This window comes from Helicoverpa armigera, chromosome 2, assembly GCF_030705265.1.
Source record: "Helicoverpa armigera isolate CAAS_96S chromosome 2, ASM3070526v1, whole genome shotgun sequence".
Taxonomy (NCBI): domain Eukaryota; kingdom Metazoa; phylum Arthropoda; class Insecta; order Lepidoptera; family Noctuidae; genus Helicoverpa; species Helicoverpa armigera.
In genome coordinates, this window is record NC_087121.1 from 11,327,139 (window position 1) to 11,349,678 (window position 22,540).

The window sequence follows — 22,540 nt, forward strand, 5'->3', positions numbered from 1 at the left end:
ACCCTCTAATGATAATGATACATTAATTTCAAGTGTTTTAACTTTAGTGGCACTTTATTCTAATGAATGACGTCACAAATGTCGGGAACATGTGGACATTTGCGTTTGCAGCACATGTTGGTCACCTGTCCCGTTACGCGAGGGTGGGAACGTCACAGGACAGGATAGATACCTACGGTAGTATAACTTTGTTTAGAAGGGTTCCATTTTGGTAGGTACCTATACGCATAAATGGCTATAGTTGAATTCGAAAAAAATAATTACTGCGCTTTACGCCTTCAGTGTTGGTACACTAAATTTATTTATTTTTTATTTATTTATTTATTTATTTAAAAACATACACACTATCATTACAGTGTACTACCAATTCGATAGTGGTGTTCACAATACCTACACACATACAAAAATAATAAAATTTAACTTAAATCTAATACAAAAACAAAACAAAACAAAACTGGAAATCAAAATAACTATACAAAAATTAACACTAAATTTACAACAAAATAATATAATAAAACCTCCTAATAACTATAACTAATAATATTTAACAATACTATTGCAAATTCCCTAAGATTGCACGAAAACAAATCTATCCGCGCATGCACTTCATTTAATACCCGTATTGTGCGGGTGAAGGGTGCCTTCGCCAGCAGATTGGTTCTGGCTGCCGGCACTGCCAGCAGTGGCGGCCGCCGCCGTCTCCACACGTACCTGTCCGGCACGCACAGCTGCAGGTGACGCAGCACACCCGGGTTGTGCGCTAAACCTCGCAGGAGTTTTACCGCATACACCGCGAGTGTAAATTCCCTGCGCACTCTTAGTTGATTGTACCCTACCATACCCAGTACAAAAAGTGTAGGATACATCAGCGGGTAAAATGGGTACATCCCATAAAGTTTGAAATACAAGTGTCTGGTAAACTTGTTTTGTACTCGTTCAAGCATGACACTGTATTTCGCTTCATGAGGCGCCCAAATCACCGCACTGTGCTCCAGTGCGGTGATTTGGGCACCTGACTTAATTCGTTGGTTGGAGGGATCTATACCTAAATAACATAATATTCAGAGTATGACATTCATTGTAACCTGATAAAATTGGATGTAAATCTGTTCAGACTTTTCCGAGTTTTGGCCTTAGAAATTCTCTATTTTGAAATAAAATCAAAGAGAAATAAGGAAAGCAGGCTCGGTGAACGGTTAGGTATCTTTTAAAGACAAAACGTACTTAACCTACTGTTTAATTTTCACTATAACCCAATCAAACGGGTGATTAGGTGCCTAGCCGTGTAATTTGACTACTTTTTATTGGCACTTTTGTTTAACGGTACCATTTGCTATCCAACCCCTATTTCAGCTACCCTTTACAATAATATTGGCTCCCTTAAGCCCCTTGATATTCGATAGACTTTATTTACTACGTTACTGCTATCGTAAGTCACTTGTTTCGTATTTTTTTTTGTTTTTTTATCGAATTTCAAAGAAAGAGTTGAATGGTGTATTTGCACGAGCGTTTCAATTGATTTATCTAGACGGAGCCTCATGGTGCATTTATTAATAAGGGTAGTTTATTTTTATGTTGCATTAAGTACCTGTCGTATCAAATCGTTGAATGAAAACTATCCCAGGTTTAAATATCTGTTAATCTGGTCTGTTGATGAAGTTCATAGCATTTCCAAAAATGAAAGACAAACTGCAAAATATCTGATTTATTAACAGGTAAGTAAAAAATTACATATATTTTTTACGGGTATTATTCCCTTATAAACCTGCTTATTACAGTAAGTTATCTGTACCCTGAGTAGACAATAAGCACCAGTATTCATCGATTTAAAATTTTTCGTAATTAAAGATATTAATATAACAATTAATGTATTTCCTAACAAATACTATTGCTTATAAAAATGAAAAAATATAAAAAATGATTAAATCTTCATGGCTGATTAATCGATACCTAGGCATCGAGACAACCGATTAATCGCTAACAATCGAGACCTTTGCTCTCACTCGAGTCTTCAATGAGCTATAACTGCAAATGTTCCATGAACCAATGGGCACCGTTGATGAGGTTGTCCATTTCAGCGGCGGGCGAGGACAACGAGTGATTGTCATCGTACATGTATATCCTGTAGAAAAAAAAAATCATAAAAACATCCGAATATAAAAAACAAGTGACATCGCAATTCTGGATTTGAAATAAAAGATTGTAAACATGAGATTTCATAAGGAAACTGCAACTGCAATTCCTGCCGGGAACCTGACAAGTTCTAATGTGATTTTGTAAAACAAGCAATGCACTTATTGGACACCGTTGATCAGTATTGAAACAAAGCATCGCTTAGGAATCTTGGACTTAATATATCATTGACTGCTTGACTAGAGTTAGGAGTAGAATATTAAATAAGAGCGATGACGATGATTCTTTTAAGTTATAATCCAGTTAATCTACTACATAAATGCTTCCCAGCTTCAGTCTCGTTTCCCATACATAACTGTCAAGTAACTACTTGGAACCACGGATATTTTACCTGGTTTTCACTCCATTGGCCTTCAGCCTCCTAGCGTACTCCAGGCCCTGGAAGTGCGGCACCCGCTTGTCTCCGCTGCCCAACATGAGAGCTGTGGGTGCCTTCACTTTGTGCACATGAGCTATGGGGGAACACCGTCTCATGGCGAGGAGCTGGTCTTCAGAGACTGGACCCTTTTCCGTGAAGTCAAAACCTGATTCGGCTGCGCACCTGGTTAATGGTATAACAATATAATGGTTAAGTTTAAATGGAAGTTATAACATAGCAATTTTTAACAATATAAATTTAAAAAATGGCGTTTTCGACCATTTGGCTTTTACAAGACTAAATTCTAGAAATAACAAAACAATTTTGTTATTCTAAAAAAACATAGTAAATAAATTCAAAATAAATCCAGAATAAAAAAAAATATATCAACAACTTATTTTCAACTTAATTAAAAGCGAATATTGAACATTATTTTAAGATTTTTTTGACACATCATCGCTACTTTACAAAAACCTTATAAAACTGACTCACCCATCATAATTATCGGCATAATTCGCTTTACTGGCTAGATCTATCAGGGGATTTCTCATCACAACTGCATTGAACCTATCAGGGTACAACCCAGCCAAATGGGCCACTATCAGACCTCCATAGCTGCCTCCATTTAGAAATATATTCTTTGGACAGAGCCTTTCATCTCTTTCTAGCAAGGTGGTTAGAGTGAGCAAGCAATCTTTTACGTCGTAGTCGCCGATGTGGCCTAGGAGAGAACGGACGTTTGCCTCCCCTTGGCCTATTGATCCGCGGTAGTTTATTCTTGCTAATGCGAATCCTGGTTAGGACAATTGAGAGATAGAAAAAATAAGATATTTGGCGATGAAAAATGTATTGCTACATACTGGTAACCTTTATATTGAGCAGATTTTTAATATCATAAGGCTAGGGGCAGGCCTCTGTGAGGTTTTCACAAATCAAAGTTTACATATCCAAAATAACGTTCAATATTCGCATTCAAACAAAACATGAATGTTTAATTTTCCCCTGATAACTTAAAAACTCTTAAAAGCACATTGTTTTAAAACTATCACTCACCAATCAGCAATGTCAGTAGAATTAAACATACTAGCGACATCTATCACCGGGTTCCTGCTAACTACCGCCGCATACAAATCGGGGTACTGCCCACTCAAATGCGTCACCAAAAACCCTCCGTGCGAACCGCCCATTAGGCACAATTTCGTCGCGTCTATAGGGAAGTTCTGGACTGCATAATCTGTGGCTAATTTGCAGTCACTGACGTCAGCCTCACCGACGCGTTTGAGTAAGAAGTTGACAGAAGCCTGCCCCGCGCCTGTTGAGCCCCGGTAGTTCACTTGGAGGGACGCGAAGCCTGAAATTTGGGTGATTTTTTGACTTTTGTTTGAGGTAAAAATATGATAGTTGGTTGCTGGACGAAAATGTCGATGTTAACCTGTTTCAATTTGGAACACCCAGTTAAAATGGGACACAAAATATTTGCTGAATTAGTCAATAGTCAATCGAATGACATAACCCCATTGTCAATTGACTTTAAATAGGTATTATCTGGGCGCGTAAATAGGGAAGTTCTGGACTGACGTTACTGTTGTTCTAAAAAGCGCACAGAGGCCTGCCCCACGCCTTACGAGCTGGGTTTACTTGGAGAGACGCAAAGCCTTTGATTGGCCAGAATTTAGGAGGTACACAATATTTTACAGACGGAAGTATGTAAGGAAATATTGCATATGATTTTTTTTGTGACATGCTAAGGAAGAGAGAAAACTCGAATTCACACATCATTTGATTAAATAATTATTTTTTAAATAAATCTGAGTATTTTCGCAACTTACCCAAGGTGGTGAAAAGAGCTGCTTCCAAAGAGTATGCGTTGACGAAGTTGGAGTGGGGTCCTCCGTGCGGCCACACGATAAGAGGGAACTGCTTGTTGTCAATATTAGGAGCCATGTATATGGCCGAAAACGAATCTGTAACAAAATAATATTTTTTATTTTCCGTCTCGAGTCTCGGTAGCACAAAAAATCGGTTAAACTTTCTAATACAAACGATTTCACATTTACATTCTATATTTGAAATCCATTAACGACTGTCAATGATCTATGAAACAAATGATAGTCATTTGTCGAGTCTATAAATTGGCAGACACTATCGCGACCTTGGACGCGCAAGGGCTGCCAACGGCCACATGCGGCTTATGTGCGCTACTGTAAAGATGGCATGTGTCATTGACCATAGGAGTGTCGCGTACGAATTTGCCAGCCCGTATCGACTGCATGACTGATTAAAGGTGGAGCAAAACATCTCAAAGAGTCTTGGACTAAAAGTTTGAAATCCCAGTCTTTCTCTGTGTGAGTAGGTACAGGCCTGGGCCCCGCAGTGGGACGACAAAACAGCTGATGATGATAGTAATCTAATGATGATAGTAATCTGATGATGATTGCATCTGACGATGATAGTCATCTGACAATGATAGTAATCTGACATGATAGAAATCTGATGCTGATAGTCATCTGACAATGTTAGTAATCTGATCATGATAGCCATCTGATCATAATAGTAATCTGATGATGATAGTCATCTGATGATGATAGTAGTACAATATTCACTCACTGACGCTATCCGTGGAGTTAGTGTGCTGCAGCTGCAGGTATCGAACTCGTGCTGCGGCGACGGGCGCGGTGGCGTCGCAGTTGCACGTGACTCGAGACCACGATGTGGCCGCCTCGCTGCCGGCCGCTGGTAGGCGGGCTATGTATAGCTGGGTAACATAGAATAATAATATTACAACAGTGTTAACAGTCAACAGTGAATATTGAAGCATGTTAATCTTTGTCAAGTCTTGTCTATAAAGTAATATTAATATGATAGATCACAATCTCCTAAAGCCGGCCGTTCGTGACAGTAGCGCACGGCTCGCGGGTCTACGGTCAACGTATGGGATATGTGAAACCCACGACATTCGCGCGCGCCGACTGTTGCTTGTTTTCACGTACGACAAAATGACGGACGGAGATGTCGTAACAGAAAATCTCCTAAGAAAGTAGCTCGTTAAAATGCGGGTGTTCGGAAGGGACTGGCCCATTTTTTGGGGCAACTAAAAATTTTCGACAGATGTGTGAAATAACCGGAACGCGTTTACTCGTAACTTAGCGTTTTGGTCACTCCCACCGTAAGTAAATGTTCTAAAAGAAGGCTCCTGACCTGCCTTGGACATCTTCGCCTATTTTTTCTCCCTATGTGCTTGTTTCCAACTTATATATACTTCTACCTTATCAAAAATGCCATGCAATACTCAACATGTAGTTTATTTAAAAATCAATTTATCTTGCCTAATATTTATTTTCTATACAAGAAAATCTCCAAAGCTATTTCTACAGCTCACCTGTCCCGGAGTGACGAGACTGGAACAAGCCACGAGTATGACGTCACTGCGCACGTCCACCACGCTGGTGGAGTAGGGGCTGCTTCTGTTGTTCGATATGTCCGTTATGCTGCCAGATTCTGAGAGACAAACATTACATGTAGATATAGAAAAAAAAAACATTGTACATGGCGAATATTGTGAATTAGGTATATGGAGAGAAGTAGAAAAAGACTTAAAATACTGGAAAAATATATCGGGTGTGTCGTTCACAATCACATTAAATGAAATGCGTTAATATACTGGTTAATATATGTCGATTAATACAAACAAAAGAGAAAAATACGTAAAAATAAAAAAATGATTTTTTCAAACAAAGTAAATAGAATAAAAATGTGTGAAAATTAGAACACCATATAAAAGGCAGACATTACAAACAACTGAAATTCTCCCTTGAAAACTGACATCTGTCAACTGGTCAAAACATTCGATACTCCTAACTTTATCTCTGCTTTACACATGATGTTGTAAATTATAAAAACGAAAAATGACTCCTGTGGTTAAACCACTGAATGGATTTGGTTATTTTTTTTACAATTCGTCATAGAATATCATAAAGTATATGCGATAGGATTTAATGTGATTGTGAACGACACACCCGATATATGTCTCTAGAAGTAACTGCTGTTTATTAAATTTTATTTTTTCCATTTCAGTGATTTCGAAGTCAAGCAAATTTTTTTTCTAAAAGTGTATTGCTTTTCTGTGTCATGCACAGTAAATATTGTAATATTCTAAGTATCCGCGGTGTGGGAGGTGCACGATAGGTATAAACGCAAAGCTTTTCTCGGAGGCTAGTTGCGATTTGCGAACCGCCATTAACTTCGACAACTATTACTGCTTCGAGGAGTTCAGATTGGCTTTCGCTCCATGTAAAACACTGGCTCTCAGCTGCAACTGGTTAAGGAAATGACTAGGCAGCTAGCTTACCTATATGAAGGACATAGGCTCGTATCTCAGCGTGGTGCTGCGTGGACAGCACGAGGCGCTTGCCGTCAGCACTGAAGCACTTCTGCGGCAGCGACTGACAGTACAGCCCGGTGAAACTGTAGCCGTTCTCTGTCTTTATTTGCTATTCCAGCGCCCAGGGGAACTACTTCCCGCAGTCGGATAAAATATAGCCTATGTCACCGGGGATAGTGTAGCTTCTCAACAGTGACCAAGGTATATTGGGTTGCCCGGGTAACTGGGTTGAGGAGATCAGATAGACGGACGATCCTTATAAAACACTGGCTCTCAGCTGCAACTGGCTAAGGAAATGTCTAGGCAGCTAGCTTACCTATATGAAGGACATAGGCTCGTATCTCAGCGTGGTGCTGCGTGGACAGCACGAGGCGCTTGCCGTCAGCACTGAAGCACTTGTGCGGCAGCGACTGACAGTACAGCCCGGTGAAACTGTAGCCGTTCACTGTCTTTATTTCTGCGTCTATGATATCTATGAGTGTGGTGATTGTGTTCTGAAATTAAGCATTTTTTTAAATTAAATGAATAAATAATTAGTATTTCTTTTTGTGTGTATCTATGGAAATAATTTTACTTTTCATTTTATACGATTTAAAAAACAGATTTCTGGTCCTGATTTGGCCTGTAAACTTTACGGTTCCGTCATTCCTTGTCATTCAAGCCAAAAGTAAAAACCTAAGTTTATTATTTGCATAGATAATATACAAGGTACAGAGAAAACTCGGGCTTTTTCAGTCTCGTCAGTTTTTACACAATCCATTCACAGTTTCTTTGGTTGATCTCTGGTTGACTATGGTTTTTACCAACAAACATAATGATTTTTCAGAAAGGTATATACACATACCCCAGAGCACAGATAACAGGTAACTAGATGAGATTATTTTTTTTACTTTTATTAAGAGTTTTTACCTTTAGAAAATGCCAGCCCTGTTAAATCTTAAGTAAGCAATACAACTACATATTATATTCTAGGGCATAGTTTTAGTATAACTTACAGTATTCTTCTTCATGATAACAAGTTGGTGGCAGGCATGATGCGGTCCGCCCGCTTCACGCTGTAACCAGACCAAGTCGCCGGTAGGACTTAGTCTCGGTGAGCGAACTGCTAAACCGTCACCGCTTAGCTTTCCTGAAAGTAAGCGTAATTGATGTGATGTTGAACTAGAAGTAGATATGTTGCAAAAAATATATGTAGAGTACAATTTTTGTTTTACTCAAGGTGATATTCTAGTAGTATACAGGGACATAATGGTATTTACTCGATTTACCATTCCTGTAGATTTGAAAAAAAATACTATTGGAAAGCTCCTGGGTGACATAGGCTATATTTCATGCGGTTGGAGGAAGTAGTTCACAAGGGACGCGAGTGAAACCGCGAGTAACAGTAAATCGTTAAAATATATAAATATAAATAATATGCAATCATAATTTTGTATTTTGCTGTGCCCTACCAAGCCATAATTGACAACTATTCATTGTCCCTAGCTTAAATCCTCTTCAACATCTATTAAAACATTTTGAAATGCAAATAAATATTCTATGACTTACTGAAAGCCCCATCGAGCGTGCACTCAAAGATATAACTGGGCCTATTGGTACAGAATATGAGGCCGAGGCGTCGCGGCTCCGTCTCCCATACCACGCCCACCACGCTGTTACCGTCCGGGGAGAAACGCACCTGGGGTATGGAGACAAAAATATGGCGTCAGTAAGTCATGTGAAGATGAACAATTAAAATGGAAATAAAAGAGGACAAAAATACACCAAGAATCAAGACTTGAAAAGTCCAATATACATAACTTTTTTTTTCAATAACGGTCAGAGTTATATATAAATTAAGTGAAAACATCGTGGCATGTACAAAATAAAATCGTGGCAATTTAGGTACTTAGGGTCTTTTATAATACACAAAGAAGTAATCTTTGTGCTTTTAAAGACACGACGGTCCTGACGTGTCTTTCACATACATTCCTTCTACCATATTTCCTTCTTTGCAGTGATCAGTTGCAGTGGCCAGTTTCAACAAAAGTCTTACCAAAAAATTCTAATGAAGTATTCACACACTCACCTGTCCGGGACACATGCCGTCCGGTATACCGGACAGCACGGTGAAGGTCTCCGTGGCGAGCTTGAACACCACCACGACGGACAGGTGCTTGCCTACCAGCTGCTCGCCCCAGTCTTGTCTGTATATGTACTACACACTCACCTGTCCGGGACACATGCCGTCCGGTATACCGGACAGCACGGTGAAGGTCTCCGTGGCGAGCTTGAACACCACCACGACGGACAGGTGCTTGCCTACCAGCTGCTCGCCCCAGTCTTGTCTGTATATGTACTACACACTCACCTGTCCGGGACACATGCCGTCCGGTATACCGGACAGCACGGTGAAGGTCTCCGTGGCGAGCTTGAACACCACCACGACGGACAGGTGCTTGCCTACCAGCTGCTCGCCCCAGTCTTGTCTGTATATGTACTACACACTCACCTGTCCGGGACACATGCCGTCCGGTATACCGGACAGCACGGTGAAGGTCTCCGTGGCGAGCTTGAACACCACCACGACGGACAGGTGCTTGCCTACCAGCTGCTCGCCCCAGTCTTGTCTGTATATGTACTACACACTCACCTGTCCGGGACACATGCCGTCCGGTATACCGGACAGCACGGTGAAGGTCTCCGTGGCGAGCTTGAACACCACCACGACGGACAGGTGCTTGCCTACCAGCTGCTCGCCCCAGTCTTGTCTGTATAAAAACTCTTCGCCCTAAAACATACATAACACATATTTAACATCATCCACCATCCTGGTGGAGCAGCTTTGTTGGTTTGAATTTGGCTGCAAACCGTCAAAATGTATGAATAAAACATTATTGCCCTTGCGCGAGGCAATAAATGACTGACTTTACTCAATGCGCCCCAGGGGGCCAAGGGGCGCAACAGCATAAAAACGGCCATGTATATATTCTCAAAAATGTAAACGCGAAATAAAAGGCCATAAAAGACAATGTTAGGCTTACTGAAAACATTCAATCATTACATTTTAGGTACCTATTATAATATGGTTACAATGTTTAGGTATCACGTTTACCTTTCTAGGCGCAGTTTCTCCGCTGCCATCCAGCTTGGGTTTTTCTTCGGCTTTCCTCTTAATATAGGGCTCGAATTTAGGCAATTTCTTTTCCGCAACATACACTAATGCTTTTTCATCGGGAGACCAGTCCAGACTGCCAAATTCCGCTGCAAGAAAAGTTTCATGTTACATAAGTATACTACTACTACATATAAGGCATCAAGAATTATTTACATTGCAAACATTTTAATGCAAAATGCACATAATTACCTGAAAAAATATAATGAAACAAAAAAAAAAAACAAAATTATTCTGTGACTTTCAAAACTCAATTAATTTTATAGAACCCAAAAAGAAAAAAAATATCTCTATAGGAACAGTTCAATAAATAAATAAAGACCTCAAATTCTAAATTCAAATTCTTCCAGCAACCAGCCAGCTACCAAAAAGGTGGATTCAATAGTCGACCTACTTACAGTCAGCATAAACATCTCCATGTATATCCAAGGCCGTGAGATCCACGCTCTGAGACAAAGTGTTGGTGTTCCACACCTCCAGATATTGTTTCTTGGCATCCTTGCCGTTTTTCTCTTCACGGATTATTGCTTTATAGTTCTCACGGGGGGATATGGCTGATAGAATTCTGAAAAGATAATAAAGTACTAATGAAGGGTATTCTATTTAATGCTTGTCAGGGTTGCTCGATTGTATGAGTCTCTGGTACAGAAAGGGCTATAAAAGGAAATTGGTGGGTCATTTGATTATTTCAAGTTGATAAAATCTAATCCTTAAAGTATCAAACTTCAGTGAATTCTAGTCATATTCAGCCACTTTAGTTAAGGCCACAACTTATTTTTATATTTAGTTTCATGTTAATCTGTTTTCCAACACATACAGTCATAGTAAATCGGATGAAGGTTTTTTTTACTGAAGAGTTTTAATACAACTACTTTCAATACACCTTTTCTTATGTAATAAATATATAATTATTTTAAAAAACAGTACTAGTTACTTACTCATTGCTAATATCAGTTCCAAAATCACTTTCATCGGTAACATAAAGTTCACTGTCCAAGGTGTACGAGGTAGCATATGACGTGTTCTTGCCTTTATCCAAGTTGCGAACAGACCACTTAGCTGTCACCTTATTAGCAGCATTGTTGAGCTTCCCACCGGTTAGAGACGGGATCTTTGTCAACGTTTTGTAGGCGGCAACTATGGTTTCCAGCTGAGGTTTGATAAATAATAATTTAATATACATAACAGATCTATATTAATATAATAAAGACAAAACAATTTTTTGTTTCTTTGTACCCTACCAAAACTATTGAACCATATCTATGAGATTTTAAAAAATTCTTCCACTGTTGGAAAGCTATAATCTTCCCGAGTAACATAGGCTATATTTTATCCTGGCTAGGCTAGGATAGTAGTTTTCAAGGGACGCTGTTGAAACCAGCTAGTTTTTAATAATTGATTAAGAGAATAAATGATAAGTCATTTTTGTTAGTAAGAATCATTTTGCAAAGAACCTTGCTTATTGCACTTTTCATTGAAATTCAATCATTTATTATTTTAATTAATTAATTGAAGAAATGATTGTAATTATAAAAAATCACAATTTACCTGTGAAGACATTTTCCACATAACAGCCTGTAAGGCACACTGAACGCGACGTTATCTGCAAAGAACATTAAATATTTAATAGGGCTTTACACTGCGCATATAAATAACATATTTATGTAAAACTAGTGAATGCATTATACTTTGCCTTATGATTTTTGTGTCCTGCACTCTTTTAACGGTAAATTAAAAATCAATTCAGTATTTGATTGAAAGCATATTTTTTTTAACCCTGTACTAACTAAATAACGATTCGATTGTTAGATACAGCATGCTGATCATATTTTTCTAATATAACAAAGCATAATATAATAACTCTAACAAAGCTATTGATTTTATCGAAATAATTAAAATATAATAACAAAACAAACTTATCATAAAAATATTTACAATCAATTATTATTTAAATGAAAGAAAATGTAAATTAATTTTATGCAGTTCATTGAAATTTCATTTCAAGGATTGACTGAGTTATTTGAAGGTGACCCAAAATATTTTTGACAACTTTTTATTTACAAAATTAAACAGTGTAAGTGTCTGAACTCATGATCAAAAACAATAGTATGCATATGTACATTTATTTAATAGACCTCCATAAAATAGCTGAACCAGTAAAGATAAAATTGGGTATAGAGAAAAAATCCTGGGTTTAAACAGCACACAGGAATCAGACATTTTTAAGTCCAGTTCCTATAAAGCAATAAGGACTTAGAAAATGACAAAGTCAAATACGACTATTAATTTCATATACGTACAATTCACCAAACACAAAATTACACAGTGAGATAAGATAAAAACAAGCATGAAATATAAATAAAATAAATATTGCAACACACAGTTGGTTAGCCCCTTGGAAAGCTATTTATTAGCTTGTGTTATGGGTGCTAACACTGCTAACATCCAGGACCATCAGTTAGGTAACTTTTTTGAATAATCCTGGAATCCTGAACTTCTTCAACCTCTGTGGAACATGATGGGATAATACTTTGGATTTATTTCATGATCGTTTTATAGAAACTTACCCGGATTTGGCAAATATCTCTTGCTCAGTGGGCTGTCTTAGGGTGATAATCTTGAATGGGTATGGATGGCAAAACAAAACTTAAGCTAATATTAGGTACCTACAAAACAAAAAATATTCGTTTGTCTTATGCTCCGAAAGTACTGAACCGATCATAGGAATTCGCTTACTCTTAAGAAGCTTATCTCTATCTCCGAGTATATTTTATCCAGATACGAGAAGAATTTCCCCCGGGATGCGGGTAAAGCCGCAAGAAACAGGTAGTACAGAAATAATTTAAAATTTGCCTCACCTTACACTGTCAGAAATTTGTGTGGCTGCACTAAAGGGACCGTTGTGTAGCTGATATTAGAGCAACAAGAATCTGATTAATTTATTGAATATTTCGTGATTTTTTTGTAAAAATAAACATCAGCTGACTCTAGGTTAGGCGGCATCCATAAACAATGAATGACGTTATTTTGATTTTTTTAATGACATTCAATTTTGTTATTGTTATTTGAACATACAGGACTTTAGTCCATTAAAAAGCACGCCATCATTTAAATAATAAAAAATATAATAATACAATAAACTATGAACATACTTAAAGAACCCATTACTTTAATAATATTTTTCTTTTGCTTTTGAGCTAAGTCTTGAAAGCCCATAAAGTTTTATTATAATAGATCGTATAGTCTATGTCTGTCAACTTCCCCTTTCTGTCACTGTCTGATTACCGGTTGACCTACGAAAGACTAGGCAGTATGGTCGAAAGACTTTAGCCTGCCCTATGGGCAAAAAAAATGATTACCGGTTGCAGTTTTTGTAAAACTTGTAAACAACCGCGCTTTTCTAAAAAATATTTGTACTTTTTTGGCTAATTACATACACATTTATTGCTACAGAGTTACATAAAAAGTACAAATTGAGTAGTTGCCACTAAATGAACTACTCAATAAGAATGTTCAACACAGTTCAAAAGTAATGATTCGTTAGCAAAAACAATTACAGCAGCAAATTCACTTGAATATCATATTTCTTAGCGTTTACTAAAAGCCCTCGTGTCTAATTACAGTAAAGATGAAAATGGTGAGTATGCAGTTTTATTCACTCATAATTTTTACTTCGCAACAAATCTACCGCCTGATAGGTTAGAATCTCTAAGGCTATAAAACTTTTATGTAAGTTCAGTTATTTTAATCTAAAATCTTTTTAACACTGGAGCCCTACGTACATTTCCAATAGTACCTTGAGTGGGAATCAATCAAAGGTTATTAGTATTCAACTAAGTTACAAAAATACTTGCATAAAATAATTGAGAAGTAATACACACTACATTAAGAAGTTACACTATAAATCTATTTAAGTGTATGTAAACCAATGCTGCTCAGCCCCAGTCAAACCGCTTAACCGGTTTTGTGGTAAAATTTTTACAACTAAATACCTGACAACTTTTGAATTATATAAATAAATAAAATAGTTTGTGTGCTTATAAACTTATTTACTCATGTTAACCAATCAGTAACACTAACCTTATGAGTATATAAATGTATTATGGAACATATACACACAGTACCAAATCTATACTAATATAATAAAGAGTGTTTCTTGGTCAGTGGGTCGTCTTAGGGATACAATCAAGGCTTCAATCTACTGAACCGATTATAAAAATACTTTTACCATTGGAAAACTACACTCTTCCTGAGTAACATGGGCTAAATTGTAACCCGGTGTGGACAGTAGCTCCAATGGGACGCGGGTGACACTGCAGGACAACTACTATATTATACAAACCTGCAAGACTAATCTTCTATCCTCAAACTTCTAGCATCAAGAAGGTTGTAACATTTTAGGATTTTTTTTTCAGGGGCCAGATTTACAAGTGAAGCTGGAAAGGCTGAAAGTATATAAGTGTGATAGATGCCCAAAGGTCTTCCCGAGTTTAAGTGACATTATGAAACACATGTCTTATCATAATCAGCATTTCTTTTCCCATGTAAGTTACTTTTTTCATATGAAATTATTGTTTAAAGTTACAGTGACAGAATGTTGTTTCTTTTTAAATTTTTAAACAACATCTTTTACTATTGTACACTGCTATCATGTCTAAAAAACATAAAAACGGCCACGTGAAGAATAATTTCCAACTTTATATATTTCAACAAAGATTTTTTAGAAAAGCTTATAATTTCAGTTCTGTCTTTCGCCAAATAAAATTTAATGTGTCTAGACTGTTTAGGCATTTTAAGATGGTTTGAACCATATAACAATAACGATAACCAGCAGTCTAATCATTGATTCGTCAAATTCAACATACATGACAATATTTGTAAACATAAGTATTTCACACGCCTCACAAAGTCACAATCCAATACAATTATTCAAGAGTATGTGTTAATAATATGTTTTACATGTTTCAGTTAGTAAGTGCCCATGTGGTACTAGAAAGAGCTACATTTTTCAGTTGCGATCTCTGCCGCGGAGGGTTCTCCACTAACAGAGAATTGATGCTTCATAAGCTTCAACACGTAAAACAGAAAGTGTAAGTAGATAACTAAAACAAGCTATTTCTTTCTCTAAATACATATTTTTTTTAATGCAGGTTACTCTTCAAAGGTGTTATAGTTTGTTATGTATTTTCACCAAAGACTACTATCAACATGTTTGATTATGGTCTGAAAATAAACTATAAAGAGAAACCCCTAAGATGACCCACTGACGGAAACTATTCCTAGCTTGGAATCAAATATGTACTTTCAAACTTCTCTTATACTTTGAATGAAACTCCTGTAACATTTGTTTTCCTTTTTTCAGGAATAATCAAAGAAAGCTAGGCAGATTTCAAATAAGCTCTGATATACCGAAGCCCTATAAATGCCCGGACTGTGATTATTCATTTGTTGATGAAAGCACTCTTAAAACTCATTCCGTGCTTCACTTGCCGTTCCCACACATTTGTCATTGTGGCATCGGATTCTACAAACAATATGATCTGAAAAACCACATGAAAGTGGTGCATAGAACTAGTGAAAAACAGAAAGACAAAAAAGATATTCTTAAAAAACAGATGCAAGTCAAAAAACATGGCACAAGTAAAGGATCGAAAATAAAAAAAGAAATTGTGACCAAGAACAAAAAAGGAAAACAGAGATCTACAGATAAGAAAATTAGAATACGAAAATTTATCACTCCACCAAAACCAAATATAAATGTAAGGAAAACTGATGACAATAAATTTGAGTGTCCTGTATGTAAAAAAACTTTTAAAGATATTCATCGTGTTTATGTCCACTACCGCATACATTCAGGGGAACGTCCATTCTCATGCCATATATGTGGAAAGTCGTACACTCAGAGTTGTGTTCTTTCCACTCATATACAAACCCATAATACCGAGAGAACCTTTAAATGTAGGCATTGTCCTAAGGCTTTCAAAGCATCAGCCTACAGGGACCGTCATGAAATCATTCACAGTGTTGTAAAGCCGTATGATTGCCCGTATTGCAACAAAGGTTTTCATGATATGTCAGCCTTGGCTCGCCACAAACGAACACATACTGGAGAAAAACGGTACAAATGCCCCTTCTGTCCTAAAGCATTTTCTGATGTCAGTGGCTACCATAGACACAAATTACTTCACGAGAAAGGAGGACGGTTCGAGTGCGATATTTGCCTAAAAGTATTTCCCCAAATACACAAGTTACGATTTCATCGCTTGAATACGCACGAAGCAAAGGATTCTAAATTCTACTGCGATTTTTGTAAGAAATTTTTCCGTAATAAAAGCTATTTAGTCATACATATGCGTTGTCATATGTTTCCGGAAAAGGTTGTTGAATGCAAGGAATGTCATAAAAAGTTTAATAGAGACTCATATCTGCAAAGACATATTAGGGATGTTCATGAAAATGTCTTCAAGCGCAACCCTGAGATGGAGTGTGATGCATGCTCAAAAAAGTTTTTAAGTAGAAAGACGTTTATGCATCATTATTTTAGTATACATTCCGGGGTACGTTGCCGTAAGTGCTCTCGGTATTTCGCTGGCAAGACACACTTACAATATCACAAATTGCTCGAGAGTGTGGAATGTTACATATGTGATAAGAAATTCTTTTGTAAGAATACCTTAGGAATACATGTGCGAAAGGTTCATATAAAGAAACGACCTGTAAAATCTGAGGAGTAAATCAGACAGATTTGCTACTCCGAAGTTAGCTATTTAGCGCCTTCGCGCATGCGTAATAGAGAGTATGTTTTTTGTTACTTTTATGAAACGCGTTAATTGTTCTATAAATATTATATTGACGACGTGTTAAAGTTATCCTGATGATGTACAAAAAAGTTATTTCCTTGCTAGTTTGTACATAATTATTTTATAAGTTTAGTTTGTACCAAAAATCAACATTTATTGTCTATGCAAGTGGGAAAGGATGAAATCAAATTAATTTACAATCATAATTGTGGATTTATTTGAATAATTATAAATAATATTTTTATTAAGTTCATAACTTCTTAGATAACAAGAAAGACTGATGTTAAAATGAAAAATAATGAACACTAACTAATGTAAGTAATTATTTCTTGTTACAAAAATTGTTATAACTACTGTAATTAAAAAAATCTCATTTAATAACTTTTTGTTTGCCTGAAGTGATTCCTCGTTTAATTTAGTTACATACATATATGTAAGACTAGCCATTTCCCCGCGGTGGGATGATAAAAAGGCTAATTATGATGATGGTAAGTAACTCATGATGAGGTGGCCAGTGGTCTAGCTAGTGCTTAAGGCACCTACCTACCTCCAAGTTAAAGAGTTTGTTTTCCTTGCCAAGTCAGATCGATCAATGTAGGCAGCCGTAGCAAAATTAATATGGCCCTTGAGTCTCAAAAATTGGTGAACTTCCTAACAGTCCTTGGAAATAGCGAAAATATATCAATTCAGTGGCATAGAATTAACTATGCGCGGGCCGGCCCCCGTGGGCCATGTGGTTAATCCGACACTTCAACATCACATATGGCTAAGGAAAACAATCTTGATCAAAATAGGACTTACTAATTCAGAACAGGAAAAGGGTCAGTTACTCCCGTCTGTAGCTCTCTTTTGTTTTCATTAGTGCAAAGCCCAGCGTTATTTTATATTATTTTTCTGCTACGAGGGTCAAACTGAAAGTTCTTAGAAAATCAGAAACTGATTACATTAGCCAGTTATTAGTTTTATTATATGTTTTATTGAAGTGTTAGTACGTCGAACACAGCATTTGAGTCACCTCCGTTAAATCTTTCAATCATTTTACGGCACCAATCCACACTATGGAGTTTTTGAGCCTCAGTCAAATTATGAGGTATCCACCGGGCGCAAAGCTTCCTGACCGCTTAATGTTCGTGGAGGATTTTGTGCACTTGACTCATAACGATGCCTAAGCTTGTCCGAATCTGCTGATAGGTCACTCTTTTGTCAGTCTCTATCATACGCCGCACAACACAGATGTTATCTTCAGTCGTCGCCGTGGAAAGCCGTCCCTCACGTAAATCATCAGTGAGATTAGTGCGACCACATTTAAACTCATTAAACTAGTTGTAAACAGTCGCACGAGATGGGGCTTCATCGTGAAAGGCCAATCGTAGTCTATCATAACTTTCTTGTTGTCTTAAATGACATCGAAAGTCATAAAAAATCATTGCACGAAAATTTTCTCGTCTTAAATTCATGTTGACGTGACACAGACAATTTTTAATTTGCCACCAAATCGTAAAACAAATGACAAATGAATTAAATATATACTCAGTAATATTGGCAAAGAGTTCTATTTTCAAATTTTAGAATTAATTTTTTATTATATTGTTTATAAGTGGCCAGTTCTAAGAACTTTCAGTTTGACCCTCGTATCTATACTGTTACAGCCTTTATATCGTCCCACTGCTGGGCACAGGCCTCCTCTCACAGGGAGAAGGATTGAGCATTAATCACCACGCTTGCTCAATGCGGGTTGGTGATTTCTATACTAATACAAATTAAAACAATTTTTGTTTGTTTATACCCTTAAGGGTCAATCCCCACTGAAAGAGCAGCGGCCGCAAATGCAAGTGATTGAGCGCGAGCGCGGCGGGCCGCGCCGCGCTCTTACGGCCGCTGCTCTTTCAGTGGGAATTGACCCTAAAGCTCCGAAACTACAGAACCGATTCGAAAAAATATTTCGCTGTTGGAATGCTGCACTCTTCCCGAGTCTTCCCGAGTAACATAGTATTATCCTCCGAGCCTTTTTTTCCAACTATGTTGGGGTCGGCTTCCAGTCTAACCGGATGTAGCCGAGTACCAGTGCTTTACAAGGAGCGACTGCCCTGCCTGACCTCAACCCAATACCCAATACCCCTTGGTTAGACTGGTGTCAGACTTACTGGCTTCTGACTACCCGTAACGACTGCCAAGGATGTTCAATAACAGTCGGGACCTACAGTTTAACGTGCTATCCGAAACACAGACACAGGCATTGGTGTCTAAGATATATATCCCGAGTAACATAGTAAAGGCTTGTAACGGCAGTAGTTCCTTCGTGACGCTGGTGTAACCGCGGGAACACGCCTAGTCGTTACTAAAGTTACGATAACGATGCGAAGACGGAAGGTTCTCTCGATCTCGAAACTTTATTTTTATAAAGATTTAAGTACATAGATACTTCTCGTCTTGTGTGCGTGATTGTATGAACAAAACGTTCAAATATTTACGAAGGCATGCGTTTTTGCAATGCGTTGGTTGCGCGTGCCAATGTGTTAGGTGTATCAGCAGGCAGGCAGGTAACATGTAACTGAAAATTTTATTATGTTAACAACACCTGCTTATGTTATGTTAACTTATTTACATAGGTAATAAGCACAAGTCTAAACTGAGGAATAGTTGATAATACAACATAATGCCATAATTCTACCGGAAAACGGAAACATAGTATAATCTTAAAATGTTGATTAGGTACAACCAGCTTAATTAGTTAACTAAATTAAATTACGATTTTTCCCAGCAACGAAACAACAAATAAACCAAAACGGAAGCCATAACAAAAGTTCGCGATTACTCGTATTACATTACAGCTAAGTTATCCCCATTCACTTGTTTCCTAATCAGCAAAATCAATAAAGTTGAAGTTCGTAGGGCCGGGAGCGACGCCGCATCGCGCCGCGCCGGCCGCGCCGCTCGATACGCGCGGCGCGCGCGGACCGTGCGTCATGCTCCCTCACCCAGTGCTCCAACATCCCATTCCACCATCACACCGGTACTGTGTATCATTCTAATCAAATAGAACACAAAAAAAAAGTGAGCGTTTCGCAGTGATTTGCAAAAAAAAATTGGTGCGTTACTAAGACCGTTCTGTGCAACGAATTTGTTTATAGTACTTAATAGAAGTGATTTTCGGTGAGGTCTGCGTTCGAATTTGTGATAAATACCACAAAGTAAGAATATAAGAAGATATACTATATGTATAAAAAGTAACAATTTCTTAGTAGGTATAAAAAATCATTTGTTTGATATAGTTAAATACACTGCCAAATATTTCACTACCTAGTAAACAAAATATTCATAATATAAGTACTTGTTAAAACAATAGTCTTCCAGCACAATCCCTACCTATATACAGCTATAAATAAATTAAAATATTCCAAAGAAAGAAAACCAAAAAGTTAAAGAAGATGAATGAAATAGATTTAATCAAGGAGGTCGAAAAGCGTCCGATTCTATACGATAAGTCTGTCAGTGGTTTCAATAAAACAAAGCTAAGAGACGATGCGTGGAAAGAGGTGCAGGAAGCTCTACATGTTTCTGGTAAGTAAAGTTTTTTTTAAATCCAGAAGTGCTAGAATAGCAAAAAAATCCTTGCCTGGGTACATGATAATTGATAATGTACAAGAGTGCTAAATCCCGCCCCCACGCCAAAATCCTTGGCTAATTTATATTAATACCACAGATTACCAACCCGCTTAATTAATTCTTCGTCCTACTTCGCCAACCTTATCTATCAATTCCTAATATTGTTAAAAACACTTGCCAATATTGTGTTTACTTTGATCAACGTGTTGGCGATAAACGTCCGTAGGTATTTATTTCCCAGAATTTCAGCCAGTTTCTAAATTAACAATAAGTATACAAAGGTTATCGATAATTAGTATTTTTATTACACTTTTAATTACTGAACGTTGCCTTGCCCTACAATCTTATTTAGAAAACATTAAAATATAATTCTATTCTAATCAAGAGTTTTATTTCTAATTAATAAATTAATAATTGCATTATTTTTTTTGCAGAATCAGAATGCAAGAAGCGCTGGAGATCCCTTCGAGATTCGTTCATAAAGCTGCAGAGGACGCATGGAGGTCGAACCAGGTGGCCTTACCATCAGGCCATGAGATTCCTTCTGCCGCATATAGAGCCTAAGGATAATGGGTACGTAACATTTTTTTTATGTTATCGTTTTACGGTAACGAGTGCCTATATTCGTAGTTTTGCTTATCCGTAAAATAGCTGTGTGAAAAGACGGTCGAGACATTTAATGTCATTACTTACATAGGTATATTTTAATAACTTTACCCTATTTCTTTGATCTGATCTTTACCCAATAAGAATAATTTGGTAGGTATCTAATGATTCCATCGCAAAGACCTACTAACATTCTACACACTTTTGCAGAGCATCCAAAAAAGAGGCCGAAGACTCGGATGGTGAAGAGGAGATCCGTCAGCGCGCGATACAATGCTTGCCAGACCTGTCCTACAGCCAGGACACGAAGTACGAAGACGATGACGACGACGACTCCCAACCTTCACCCAAGAAAGCTCGTCAGAACTCCACTGACGACGACGCAAACCCTTGTTCGTGTAACCGCAACGACCCTGACGAACTATTCCTAATCAGTTGTGCCCCAACTCTAAAAAGGTTGAGTTCGAAACAGAACGCGCTTGCCAGACTTAAAATTCAACAAGTGTTGCTAGAAGCTGAGTTCGGATCTCAAATGGAACTGCCTTATGTGACTCCAGCTAGTGATTGCGACTTCGATGCTGTAGAATAACGCTGAGATTTGAAAGCCCGGGTTTTATTAGATATTTACCTATTAAATAGCACTATAGATTTTATTGAAACAAATATACACAGAGTTAGGAAGATTTACAACCTAAGTTTTAACAGATCTTATATAGAGTAAGCTTTGATTGCCATTTTCGTATTATTAGTTAGATTGAGATTTTTCTAAGCACCAATACTTTTTCAGCATTTAATATGATTCATTCAGGACGGGCCCCTTAAAATATAGGTAGCAACTAGCAAGGTAATGTTTTTAAGATTTGTAATTGATTTTCTTCGTAGGTTAGGGGGCAGTTAAATGTTGCAATAATTTAATTATTTTTTCTCGGGTTGTGCTTTGAAACCCTCAGCCAAACGATATGTTTGAGGACCTTTAATTCTACCCATACAACCATTTTTGGTCGCAGATATGATAAAGATGTAACAAGTCGCAACAGTTTCGTAACAGGTACGACACAACGTGACTGTGTAGGGATTAGCTTTTATGTGTTGTAACGGTTCAGTAAAAATGTGACGGAAACTAGATTCAGTACCTTTGTGTGGTCGCTGTGTCGATACTTTACAGCTGAATTTGTAACCACACATTTTAGAAACTTTGCGTTTGGTTTGTAACCAGTGAGCAATGTTGACACAAATGTGTTGTAACTGGGTAGTAACATGGTGTAGTCGATGTTCCAGAACCCTTTAACACATTTAAAACATGACGAGAGCCAGTTATTCTCAAACTGTCTATGTTTTCTGCCGTTACCAACCATTTAATGAAATTTAAAATGAGTAAACAACCAAAAACCTGACGTAAATTCCGATGGACTTCAACTTTTAACAGAAGAGTTAAAGAAATA

General features: G+C 37.5%; 4 protein-coding genes across 6 annotated transcripts in view; 2 read left to right on the forward strand and 2 right to left on the reverse strand.

Annotated features, from left to right (window-relative positions):
• The window catches only part of LOC110379007 (galactokinase), a 95,018-nt gene that overhangs the window by 60,855 nt on the left and 11,623 nt on the right, over positions 1-22,540 (reverse strand). The window lies entirely within an intron of this gene.
• LOC110378249 (acylamino-acid-releasing enzyme) lies at positions 1,691-13,091 on the reverse strand. The gene is made up of 15 exons (XM_064039880.1): positions 12,945-13,091; positions 11,635-11,689; positions 11,025-11,236; positions 10,485-10,651; positions 10,027-10,175; positions 9,565-9,702; positions 8,481-8,610; positions 7,928-8,061; positions 7,249-7,426; positions 5,931-6,049; positions 5,159-5,306; positions 4,381-4,515; positions 3,605-3,902; positions 2,525-2,734; positions 1,691-2,122 (listed from the first exon to the last, which is right to left on the reverse strand). The coding sequence occupies exons 2-15, from the start codon at positions 11,653-11,655 to the stop codon at positions 2,020-2,022; spliced, it is 2,142 nt and encodes a 713-aa protein (XP_063895950.1). The 5' UTR covers positions 11,656-11,689; positions 12,945-13,091; the 3' UTR covers positions 1,691-2,019.
• Positions 13,445-17,267, forward strand: LOC110378492 (zinc finger protein 91). 2 transcript variants are annotated; one of them, XM_064039885.1, is made up of 4 exons: positions 13,445-13,815; positions 14,502-14,630; positions 15,055-15,176; positions 15,449-17,267. In XM_064039885.1, exons 2-4 carry the CDS (start codon positions 14,589-14,591, stop codon positions 16,818-16,820), a joined length of 1,536 nt encoding a protein of 511 aa, XP_063895955.1. In that variant the 5' UTR covers positions 13,445-13,815; positions 14,502-14,588; the 3' UTR covers positions 16,821-17,267. The 2 variants fall into 2 exon arrangements, with proteins under 2 accessions (XP_063895955.1, XP_021193452.3); XM_021337777.3 differs by having other exon boundaries at positions 13,445-13,723.
• On the forward strand, positions 20,193-22,074 carry LOC110379342 (uncharacterized). Of its 2 annotated transcripts, XM_064039912.1 has the most exons (3): positions 20,193-20,447; positions 20,927-21,058; positions 21,290-22,074. In XM_064039912.1, the coding sequence occupies exons 1-3, from the start codon at positions 20,315-20,317 to the stop codon at positions 21,685-21,687; spliced, it is 663 nt and encodes a 220-aa protein (XP_063895982.1). In that variant the 5' UTR covers positions 20,193-20,314; the 3' UTR covers positions 21,688-22,074. The 2 variants fall into 2 exon arrangements, 1 of the variants encoding a protein (XP_063895982.1); XR_010277505.1 differs by lacking the exons at positions 20,193-20,447; positions 21,290-22,074 and adding an exon at positions 20,525-20,773 and having other exon boundaries at positions 20,927-21,053.